The following is a 13227-nucleotide window of genomic DNA, read 5'->3' as shown; positions in this document are numbered from 1 at the left end:
AATACTTTGCCAACCCTGCCCAAAACATTGGACGATATTTAGTGACAGTTTTAAAGTTCTTTATCAACTAATTGGAGTTCCTGGGTATGTTCTCTCGCAAATGTTGGAATGTCAACATATTTTTGGTTCCTGCTTCACCAAATTTGTAAACTCTTAGACACAACCATTTTTACACCTCTAGCTACACTGAAGAGATTTCAAGTGCTACCATTGGTCAAAGAATGATGTAGTCACTTATATCTACGGGGAGATGGCACAGCATTGTAATCATAAATGTTGGCTTAATCTGCCAAGGGTAGAGAGGAAGGGCCTGGATCTTAACCCTTGGCTTGCAAAGATGGACCCACTGTGACTTACCTAAGTGCACCCAGCCTATGATCTGTTGTATCCCCACACCTTTAGCCGTACCACCCTGACCCACTTTTACTTACCTAAATGCACCCTCCCTACATGGGTTATGATCTGTTGTGTCCCCACACCTTTAGCTATACCACCCTGACCAACTGTTACTTACCTAAATGCACCCTGCCTATAATCTGTTGTGTCCCCACACCTTTGGCTATGCCACCCCATCGTCTGTCCACCAGTCTCATTATATTACATCTTTCTGCACAAGCTTCACTCATTATTGTCATCTGAGCACCTTGAATCATTATTATAAAGCTATAATAAGTTTTCTATAAACAAAATAATTCCTACTTATATTGATTCAAGTAAACGAAACATGAGTTTGTGAATCTCAGTTTATGGATGACCTGTAACATCAATAAAGTTCTTATAATATTTACAAAGTATACAACCACTGAAACAAGACTTAATTTGATTATTTTTATCATGACTGTACATTATCCTGTCTAATTTTATTTTTGAAACTTTAAGGTGCAATAAAAAACATTGATAACCATGATAACTTTCCACTATTTAATGATGATACACTTGGGCATCTTATCTGAATCCTTTATAGCCTTATCCTGCCATGTAAACTTTCTAATGGCTTTGATATAACATTTGTAAACTATTTAATGATGATACACTTGGGTATCTTATTTGAATCCTTTATAGCCTTATCCTGCCATGTAAGACTTTCTAACAGCTTTGGTATAACATTTGTTAACCTCACTATCAGCATGATCAGTATATAATATGAATCTCTACAGAATCAAAGATTTTCATGACTGTAGGTTAATCAGTACTCTATGGCTGACTGTACTATACCTGAATCTACAAAGGCTTTGACATGGTGTCCATTAACTACACAATCAATGTATAACATGACCACTTGACCAAAACTTTCAGGGGCATACTCTATTGCTGTCTCCATGTTTGATTCAACATTTTTCATTCTGTAAATGTAAACAACTTTTATTAAAAGACCTATAATTAAGAAGTGATAAATTCCTAACACATATTCAAAGAAAAAAATGAAGAGTATAAAGCTATCTTAAATCGAAGCTCCAAGGAGACTGTATTGCTCATCTGTTAGCTATACCACATATTGACTTATATTGTTTATATTGTTTAAGATGTTCAAATAAGCTGAATGTACCTTAAAAAACTCTTCAATTGAAACTGAATTCAAACAAAATATGATAAGAGGTTATCCACACCAAGCATAACCTGCTTGTATTAGACAAGCGCATTCATTGAAACAAAAATTTTCTGTAAGACCAGTTGAGCCCCCAAAGCGACATGAAACAACAAACAACAAGTTGAATGTGTTGTGCTATTCATACCCCCCCTCTCCTTAACAAAAAGTATCCACATACAAGAAGTAGGAGCCTAACAGATCTGAAAAGGACACCCATGATACAACTGACTGCTGACTGAATCAGTCTGTGCAGTAGTATCTTAATAAAGTTTGGCGAAAAATATTTGTTTTCATTCAACATATTGAAAATTCAAAGTAGAGCACTGTAGATTCATTTTATTTTTTCGCGGGTACCAATTTTTGTGGATCCATAAAAGAGAATTTCATGTTATAATAATAATAATAATAGAAGAGAAATCCCAGGAATAATTTTATGTAAGAGAAGTTCCTGGAATAATAATTATATGTAAATGGAAACAAAAGTGTCATGCATGTATAAACCTTCATGTTCATGTGATTACATTTCAAAATGCAAGGTGTAATAAATTGCTTCGCTGAGCGCAGCTGTATACAACCGCAGGTGTCCAACCCTGAAAAGTTGGGGCCAAAATGGACACAATATTCATGCTTGATACAGGTCTGAATTTGGATTGTAATTAAATTTTTGACACATAATAGGTTTCTGACACAGAATAACTGTAGTCAAAGAACTTCAAATTGGTTATATGATTTGAATTTATATTCAATTTTTTGCTCTTGTGCAAAACACTATGCGAATTGACAAAAATATTTGAAGAAATTTTCTTTTAATTTCTGAAATCTGAAATGAGAAAAATTGTCCCCCTCCAATTTTTCTCACCTCCCCCCTTTCCCTTATTCCAAATTCCAAAAACAAATTCTTTCCCTCAAGTTATGGTCAGTATCTCAGACAATCATCATTTCTTAATACATAATTTACAAGCAGTGTAAGGGAGGTAATCAAACATTGTTATTTAAATTGATTTGGATTACCTCCCTTACACTGCTTTTAAATTGTCTCAATTGTCCTTTAACTAGAACAAGAGTGCACACGCTGAAATGTCTCACCTTCTTTACTAATCATTGATATTATGTTGATAGTCCTAAATATAAAGCTTTAATACAACTGTCACATAAACTTAACATTAACCAAGTAAACTAAACATTGACCAATGAACCATGAAAATGAGGTCAAGGTCAGATGAACCATGCTAGGCAGGCATGTACAGCTAACAATTCTTCCATACAACAAGTATGGTTGACCTATTGCTTATAGTTTAAGAAAAACAGACCAAAACACAAAAACTTAACACTGAGCAATGAACCTTGAAAATGAGGTCAAGGTCAAATAAAACCTGCGTGACTGACATATAGATCATAAAATATTTCCATACACCAAATGTAGTTGAACTATTGCATATAGTATTAGAAAAAAAGATCAAATCTCAAAAACTTAACTTTGACCACTGAACCTATAAATGAGGTCAAGGTCAGATGACACCTGCCAGCTAGACATGTACACCTTACAATCATTCCATACAGCAAATATAGTAGACCTATTGCATGCAGTATTAGAAATAAAGACCAAAACTCAAAAACTTAACTTTGACCACTGAACCATGAAAATGAGGTCAAGGTCAGATGACACCTGCCAGCTAGACATGTACACCTTACAATCCTTCCATACACCAAATATAGTAGACCTATTGCATACAGTATAAGAAAAACAGACCAAAACACAAAAACTCAACTATAACCACTGAACCATGAAAATGAGGTCAAGGTCAGATGACACCTGCCAGCTAGACATGTACACCTTACAATCCTTCCATACACCAAATATAGTAGACCTATTGCATACAGTATAAGAAAAACAGACCAAAACACAAAAAATCAACTATAACCACTGAACCATGAAAATGAGGTCAAGGTCAGATGACACCTGCCAGCTAGACATGTACACCTTACAATCCTTCCATACACCAAATATAGTAGACCTATTGCATACAGTATAAGAAAAACAGACCAAAACACAAAAACTTAACTATAACCACTGAACCATGAAAATGAGGTCAAGGTCAGATAACACCTGCCAGTTGGACATGTACACCTTACAGTCCTTCCATACACCGAATATACTAGACCTATTGCTTATAGTATCTGAGATATGGACTTGACCACGAAAACTTAACCTTGTTCCCTGATCCATGAAATGAGGTCGAGGTCAAGTGAAAACTGTCTGACGGGCATGAGGACCTTGCAAGGTAAGCACATACCAAATATAGTTATCCTATTACTTATAATAAGAGAGAATTTAACATTACAAAAAATCTGAACTTTTTTTTCAAGTAGTCACTGAACCATGAAAATGAGGTCAAGGACATTGGACATGTGACTGACGGAAACTTCGTAACATGAGGCATCCATATACAAAGTATGAAGCATCCAGGTCTTCCACCCTCTAAAATATAAAGCTTTTAAGAAGTTAGCTAACGCCGCCGCCGCCGTAGCCGCCGCATCACTATCCCTATGTCGAGCTTTCTGCGACAAAAGTCGCAGGCTCGACAAAAACCCTTGTTTTTCCCCTTTTTTTGCTCCTAATTCCTAAATGGTTTGAGCCATTACCCCCCGAAGTCAATCCTAACCATCCCTTTGTAGTATGGAAACTTGTGGTATAATTTCAGAGAGATTCATACACTTTAACACAAGTTATTGTCTGGAAACTACAAAAATGCTTATTTGGGCCCTTTTTTTGGCCCCTAATTCCTAAACAGTTGGGACCATATGCCCCAAAATCAATCCCAACCTTCCTTTAGTGGTTATAAACCTTGTGTTAAAATTTTATTGATTTCTATTTACTTATACTCAAGTTATTATCCAGAAACCATCTATCTGTCTTCGGACGACGCTGACGATGACGACAACAACGTGATACCAACAGTCAGGGGACTTACTTAAATGAGTGATTTTCTAAATCACTGATTAAAGTAACATTATGTCCATAAAGGTTGGAAGTAAGAGTTGTCTTTCTTTAATAATCACCTATTTAAGTAGTACAAATTAATCACTAGACTAAGTGATTTAATTTTATTGTAGCTTTAAATATAGAATACTAATGATCCAGGGACTAATTATGTTGCTAAAATTATCAGAACCAACATCTGTGTTGATAGGATGACCGGGTCATGTCAGGTGATGACCTTGTACTAAATCTAGGATAATGACATAAAAATCACTTGTTTAAGTATCATACCTCAATTTCCTTCAAAAAAGTCACTTCTTTAAGTATCATTATTTTAATAACCCCACTAATTTCAACACCCCGAACAGTGAAATTTTGATCGCGAACAGTGGATTTTTATTACATAATCTATAAGATGAAACCTTGAATTTTACAGGAAAAATACTCCCACTGCTGGGAAAAATCTGTTAAGAAAGTATCAGTTCATTATGTAAAGCCATTTCTATAGCATTTTTTCAACTAAAATAGAATTTGCAGCTAAATGATTGCATCAAAGGCATAAACCTTGCTGCTTAAAAGAAGTTCATTTTTTTCAATTTTACTAATGAAAAGATATTATTTAAACCTCTGTGTTTAAAATTTTGGTAAAACTACAAAATGACAATTTCTGACAAAACCTGGAATTTGCTACTTAAATAAGTGATTTAAAAATCACTTATTTCAATAAGTCCCCTGACTGACCAATATACGACCAAAACATTTTTAATTTTTGCGGTCGTATAAAAAATCACATGATACACATGTATTTTTTTACGACCTTTAAAAATCACTCTTTTATATACATATACTTTCCAGTCATACTAGAACAAATTTTAAGGGGCTTTTTGTTCCAGGAAACTATTTTATGAACATGATGAAGAAGGAAACAAGTATGTGTCCATAGTACACAGATGCCCCACTCGCACTATCATTTTCTATGTTCAGTGGACCGTAAAATTGGGGTAAAAACTCTAATTTGGCATTAAAATTAGAAAGATCATATCATAGGGAACATTTGTACTATGTTTCAAGTTGATTGGACTTCATCAAAAACTAACTTGACCAAAAACTTAAACCTGAAGCGGGACAGACGGACAGACGAACGGACGCACAGATCGAAAAACATAATGCCCCTAGGTGGGGCATAAAAAATATTATATAATTTAAGTTCTTAAGGAATTTTTGTTATCTACTCCTTTGTTCCATGTGGAACATATATTATGTGGAACAAATATAGTCACATATCTACAGTTCTTAGTTTCAAAACTGATGATGTACCTGGAGCGCCCATTATAAATAATTAGCAATGTTTTGTTGCATGGTTTCATGCTGTCCGCCAAGAAAACTCATATTGATCAATTCATCATACACCCCAGAACTTTGAATTGAAAGTCACGTCATGAGCAATGTACAATATCCCCAGTACTAAGAGTTCTGAGAAATCGATCTTGAAAGTACGTGAATTGCGATCAATACAAGATACCAATCCACCTAGTTATTAGATCTATTTTTAAAACATGTATAAAATCAGTTCAGATTCCTGGAATCCTGGATGGTCAACTGATGAAGTCATTAAATCTGATTGGCTAAGACAAAAATAAAAAATAGTGAGGAAGGGATTTTCCTCTTTCTATTTTGGTAACACCAAGAATTTTATTTACTAGTCCGATGGGTATAATCGCTGTTTCAGAATCTAGTACATTCTGGAAGACTTTCAAAAGTGTACTCCAAAACGTTGTGATTGGTTTCAAACGTGCCAAACAATGGTAATTCAACCAAACATGTAACGTTATGTTCATTTTGGTGTACGAACAATGAGATTACCCATAATCCTTTAGATTCTAAAAAGGTGAATTGAATTAGGGCTATTCCATTAAAATGTATGTGGGAGGGTAGGAACGGACTTTCAAAATATACCTACAACCAAGAACCATTTTTTAGATAATGGTAATAGACGCATACTGAAAAAAGACCCATGACCCACATTCAATAATTAAACTTCCCTTCCTACCCTCCCACATACATTTTAATGGAATAGCCCTTAAGTTTTGACTGCCTGAGGTGTAATGTTCTAGTGTCAGGCTAGTGGATTTTTAACCTCTGAACACACACATACAAAATCACTTAATTTATAATAATAAATAATACAAAGAAGCATGATCATATCTTTCTAAAAATTATAATGATATCAGTCTCAAATGTGGCATAATTAAAGGAACTTTTTTGAGCAAATGATCATTTCAGTATCAGTAGTTATAATTATTTACTAGTTTTAGCTATTGTTTATCTCAGTGTAAAGTTTAGAGCTACATCATATATCTAGTAATGTATTTCAAACTTGTTATTAGCCATAAATGTGTATGTTATTTTTGGTTGGTTGTTTAAGTCGACTTTATCTCTATTAATTTTTAGTCCTATAAGAAACAAACAAAGGGGAAACAACTGTGTTTAGAATTTTACCACTGGACCTGATTTCCTCTGCTATCATCTTTTGAGCTTCAGCACTAAAAGGATCTGCATTCATTAACTGTATTCTCTCCATTTCTTTTTCTTTCCTTTCTCTTGTCTGTCTTTGTAAAACATCTTTGAATTTTTCTGGAAATAAGTTTATAGCAAAAATAAAAAATGTATCATTATTAATATAATCACAAAGATTTTAATGTACATGATGTATGTCATTTCTAAAGGCCATACAAAATGTACATTTCTACTAAACTGATAGATCTTAAGTAATTGTGTTCACGCTTCAGTTTTTTTACTCTATATCTTCTTGATCTTTTTTGCTGTTTTCAGTTCTATCTATCATGTCTATTATATCAAGTATTCTTCAATAAAAACACTAAATATACAAAAGTTGTCATTCAAGGACAATTACTCTAATAAGTAGTAGATTTACAATATTGGTCATTTAGATCTTGGTATGTTCATCACTTTTGCTGTACACAGTTTCTCTTTATCTTTTACATTTTTAAAATAAAATGCTCCGCAGGGCGCAGCTTGATACGACCGCAGAGGTCGAACCCTGAACAGTTGGGGGAAGTATGGACACAACATTCAAGCTTGATACAGCTTTGGATTTGGATTGTGATTAAATATTTGACACAGCATAGGTTTCTAACACAGATTGAATGTGGTCTAAGAACTTAAAAATTTTAAATTGGACATTCACCTATTATGGTCCAATATCCAAAATCTAAATACATGGTTAGATTCAGCATATCAAAGAACCCCAAGAATTCAATTTTTGATGAAATCAAACAAAGTTTAATTTTGGACCCTTTTGACCTCAATGTGGACAAAGTTGATAATGGGGCCCAAAAATCAAAAATCAAAATACATGGTTAGATTCAGCATATCAAAGAACCCCATATATTCAATTTTTGTTGAAATCAAACAAAGTTTAATTTTGGACCCCGATTTGGACCAACTTGAAAACTGGGCCCATAATCAAAAATCTAAATACATGTTTAGATTCAGCATATCAAAGAACCCTAAGAATTCAATTTTTGTTAAAATCAAACTAAGTTTAATTTTGGACCCTTTGGACCTTAATGTAGACCAATTTGAAAACGGAACCAAAAATTAAGAATCTAAATACACGGTTAGATTCGGCATATCAAAGAACCCCAATAATTCAATTTTTGATGAAATCAAACAAAGTTTAATTTTGGACCCTTTTGACCTCAATGTGGACAAAGTTGATAACGGGGCCCAAAAATCAAAAATCTAAATACATGGTTAGATTCAGCATATCAAAGAACCCCATATATTCAATTTTTGTTGAAATCAAACAAAGTTTAATTTTGGACCCCGATTTGGACCAACTTGAAAACTGGGCCCATAATCAAAAATCTAAATACATGTTTAGATTCAGCATATCAAAGAACCCTAAGAATTCAATTTTTGTTAAAATCAAACTAAGTTTAATTTTGGACCCTTTGGACCTTAATGTAGACCAATTTGAAAACAGAACCAAAATTTAAGAATCTAAATACACAGTTAGATTCGGCTTATCAAAGAACCCCAATAATTCAATTTTTGATGAAATCAAACAAAGTTTAATTTTGGACCCTTTGGACCTCAATGTGGACCAATTTAAAAACGGGGCCCAAAATCCAAAAACTAAATACACGGTTAGATTCAGCATATTAAAGAACCCCATGAAATCAAGAATAAAACCCCATTGAAATTGGTCAAGAAATAAGCAATTTATAGGAAGTATCTTCTTTTGCACAATCCTGTGCTATTAAATATTTCTTGCTATTGCGCAATACTGTACAATTGACAATTTCTTGCTATTGCGCAATATTGTGCTATTGGATATTTCTTGCTATTGCGCAATACTGTGCAATTGAAGATTTCTTGCTATTGCGCAATACTGTGCAATTGAAGATTTCTTGCTATTGTGCAATACTGTGCAATTGAAAATTTCTTGCTATTGCACAATACTTATTATATAATAATTTACACATCCTGTTTGGTGTGTATCTCCTACCATATCATTATTATTTGATTTTAAATATAAATCAGAAATTACCAACTTAAAATGGAAAATTTTAAAAGAAACAAAAAAGGAAAAAAAGAAAAAAAAGGAAAAAAAAAAATCCCCCCCAAAAATTTTATGAACCCCCATTATGATTCATCACCCCCAAACTCAATCCCAGCCTTCCCTTTGTGGTATGGTACCTTGCAGTACAATTTCAGAGAGATCCATACACTTGAACACAAGTTATTGTCTGGAAACTAGAAAAAAATGTGTTTTTTGGCCCCTTTTTGGCCCCAAATTCCTAAACGTTTAGGGCAATTACCCCCAAACTCAAACCAAGCTTTCCCTTTGTGATATGGAACCTTGTAGTTCAATTTCAGAAAGATCCATACACTTACACACAAGTTATTGTCATGAAACTAGAAAAATGCTTGTTTTTTGCCCCTTTTTTGGCCCCTAATTCCTAAAATTTGGAGGCAATTACCCCCAAAATCAATCCCAGCATTCCTTTTGTGATATGGAACCTTGTGGTACAATGTCAGAGAGATCCATACACTAACACACAAGTTATGTCTGGAAGTTACAAAAATGCTTATTTTTGGCCCCTTTTTGGCCCCTAATTCCTTTACTGTTATTACCATAACCCCCAAAATCAATCCCAACCTTCCTTTTGTGATATTGAACCTTGTGGTAAAATTTCATAAAGATCCATTCACTTAAACTAAAGTTAGAGTGCGAAAACCAATGTGTCTTCGGACGACGACGACGCCAACGTCATACCAATATACGACCACAAAAATTTTTTTGCGGTCGTATAAAAAATTGACAAAAGTGCAAAATATGGGTAAAAAAATTACATTTAAAATAAGACTCTTATATATGAGGAGTTGTCTGACAATTTGATGGATGTAGAAAGTATGTAGATCTTGACATGTCAAGTATTTACCGGCAAATTTTCTTTTATGTCATGTATATTTTATAATTTTCAAGATATTAGACTCTAACTGGCATTTGCCCTTGTGTTCTTGTTTACCAATTGTGGTCATGTTGGTTGATGGCAGGAACAAAATCAAAACTTTTAAACTAAATGGTCTAAGAATATAACTATAAAAAGACAACAACATCCTGGATTACTGCAAGGAAATGCTTTATTCTGGTGTACATGTTTCGCCACTTACGGTGTACAGAATGTCCAGTGAGGTGATGTCCATTTTGGAAAAGATACTGACAATTCATTATTAACTTTTACTTTCACTTTAACATTGTCAAACCAATAATTGTGACGTTACGTCTTGTTAACCTTTTTGTTACCCCATATATGAACCGCATTTTTTGTACTTCTTCACTTGTTTCCTATCATTAAATTGTCCTGAAGATGCCACCGTAAGTGGCGAAACATGTAGACCAGAATAAAGCATTTCCTTGCAGTAATCCAGGATGTTGTTGTCTTTTTATAGTTATATTTTCCCAAGGTTTTAAGACAACCGCAGCATACTTCTTTATCCATCCTGATTACTCTACCAGCCTGTACCATTAGAAGGTGTTGGTTCACTCGTCTAGATGTCTTAAACACGTTAAATGGTCTAAGAATTATTCAGACCAAGTTTGGTCTAAACTGGTAAAGCAGTGGATTCAGAGGAGATTTTCTAAAAAGTTTATGACAACAATGGATGCCGAGCTCTCATGGTCCAAGGAGATGTTGGATATCCATAAAAGAAAATTTGTAGGTCATTTGTCTCTGGTGAAGAGTTGTCTCATTGGCAATCATACCACATCTTCTTATTTTTATATTTATAACAATTTTAAAGTTTTTTTTATAAAACTAACACACAATTGTCACGTATACATGTACTTCAATTAGTGTTTGAAAGAAAGGACTTGTACATGTACAGTGACCTATAGTTGTTATTTTCTGTGTCATTTGGTCTCTTGTGGAGAGTTTTCTCATTGGCAATCATACCACATCTTCTTATTTTATATTAAATGGGAGAACATGATTTATTTATTAGTTGTTATTAGCTTTGAACTAGATTTCAGTTACAATGAGTACTTTTACATGTATATCGGTGCTTAGTGTCCATTGTTTTTATGTTAGTTTTTTTGAGCTTCGTATCAATCTATTGAGTTAAGTCATTTGCAACTGGTTTTTACTTTGTTCTTGTAATGTAATGTTGCTACACCACTGTCCCAGGTCAGGGGAGGGTTCAGTGTTCACAAACATGTTTAACCCCCGCCACATTCTTTATATATGTGCCTGTCCAAAGTGATCAGGAGCCTGGAATTCAGTGATTGTCATGGGTTTGTGTCTGTAATATTTGTTTTTTGTAAAATGTATTGTTATTAATTAGGCAGTTAGTTTTACTCGTTTGAATAGTTTTACATTTTCCATGTTAGGTCTATTATAGCTGACTCTGCTGTATAGGTTTTTCTCATTGTTGAGGCATTACGTCCAATTATTAAATGATATGAGCAAATCAGCCCTAATACGGATAAATCAGCATGTGTAATACTGATGACATTGCCCTGTCGATATAAATCAGGAGTTAATATTGCTTTTCGGGCAGGGTCAATACGGAAAAAAACGGCCAATACTGAAAAAAAACAGTATTGGCCCATGGCCTAATATGGGACTTTCACTTCCGGTTTCAATTTTCCTAAGCTAAGCTTAACTTTGGACGTATCGTTATGCATAAAATACATTTGTATCATATTTTTCAACTTAAAATCATAGAAAAAAATTTAAATGATGTTCAGTGTTTTGTAACGTCTTGAAACGGAAATATTTCACAGCCTTTTCGAGTACGGCTTTCGATTATTATCACTGTTTCATTTCCGTTGATCAACCAACAGAACGCAGACGAACCAAGAGTAAAAATAGTTAAACTGTCTGATTTTTTCTTCCCAGCTACTTTATATTTGCTAGATAAAATGAATTGTAATAGCATAAGATTAAGTATTTGGAAGAGAATTCAGAAATTACATCTGACAATGACTCAATGTTGACAAAAAATCCATCGTGAATTTGAAAAGATAATTTCAGCTATGAATGTCATGAATTTCTGTATCTTCTTCACGATAGGTTTCTTAGTTTAATCGAAGAATTTAAATCATTTAATAAAAGTGTTATGAACTGGCTGTTTCTGTATTGGCCCTGTTATAGATTCTCGATCAGCTGTATTGGCCCTCGACTCTTTGAGTCTCGGGTCCAATACAGCTATTCTCGAATCTATAACAGGGCCAATACAGAAACAGCCAGTTAATAACACTATATTACGGTGACCTATAATCGCTTATATCCACAGCATTCGAACTCTGGTGGATAGTTGTTTTTTTATCTCCTTATTTTAATATTTAAACTATCATGACTTTTTCCAAACAATTCATAACCAGGATGAGACCTGAAATGTATTAAAATTAATTGAATATTTCTTACAATGAGGTCCATTACTGTTTATGATTGACAGCTTTGTTCTATAATGTTTAAAGATTGTGGTGTTCTTTGGAAAATCATTCATCTTATAAATATTATAAACATTAGAGATATTCTGAAAATATAAAGTAAGAATACCAAAGGTTCCATTTATTAAGGCCTCTGCTAATTCTGGATTTCTTTCCCTTAGAAGTGAAAGTTCATGTGGATTCTTCAAGAGTAATTCTCTGATATAAGCAGGATCTTCAGGGTCCGGGGGCTGGGTTCTAGCTGCTGACTGTTGACTGGTTCCTGGTATTGGTACACTGCTGAAATCTATGTCAAAACCTGAAATAATCAAGAGTAAAGTTAGCAAATAAACAGATATTAAACACTTCTATACAGAATCAACACACAAATGTTTGTGTCCTGCCTCCAACCATTTTAAAATAGGGTGAGTTGGATTTTATTTTATTTCTTAATTTCATTTTATATTTTGCATGTTAACAAAATCTGGAAAAAATTCATGTTTTCTCTGAGTTTTGTACACCTCTGCATCCTCAAGTAATTAGCGCATGTGTGATGATACATTTATGATTTTCAATGGTTTAACAAGTTCTACACTCAATATGTGTCAATCTAGTTACAAATTTGAGTGAATAATCCAGCGGAAATCAGATTTTTAGTAGTCAAATAAGACGGGCCGGCTCTTAACACTTATTCTT

General features: G+C 33.8%; 1 protein-coding gene across 3 annotated transcripts in view; it reads right to left on the bottom strand.

The window, feature by feature from the left end:
- The window catches only part of LOC127720714 (protein DDI1 homolog 2-like), a 32159-nt gene that overhangs the window by 12821 nt on the left and 6111 nt on the right, over positions 1-13227 (bottom strand). For all 3 annotated transcript variants that reach the window (XM_052227477.1, XM_052227478.1, XM_052227479.1), the window contains exons 2-5: positions 12662-12850; positions 7076-7202; positions 1216-1343; positions 515-643 (exon numbers count right to left, since the gene is read on the bottom strand). In XM_052227477.1, coding sequence (XP_052083437.1) covers positions 515-643; positions 1216-1343; positions 7076-7202; positions 12662-12850 — 573 coding nt within the window. The remainder of the gene's footprint in view (positions 1-514; positions 644-1215; positions 1344-7075; positions 7203-12661; positions 12851-13227) is intronic.

The sequence above is a fragment of the Mytilus californianus genome, unplaced genomic scaffold (genome assembly GCF_021869535.1).
Source record: "Mytilus californianus isolate M0D057914Y unplaced genomic scaffold, xbMytCali1.0.p SCAF_11, whole genome shotgun sequence".
Taxonomy (NCBI): Eukaryota; Metazoa; Mollusca; class Bivalvia; order Mytilida; family Mytilidae; genus Mytilus; species Mytilus californianus.
Note: the sequence above shows the minus strand (reverse complement) of the source record. Positions and strands in the feature narration are given on the sequence as shown.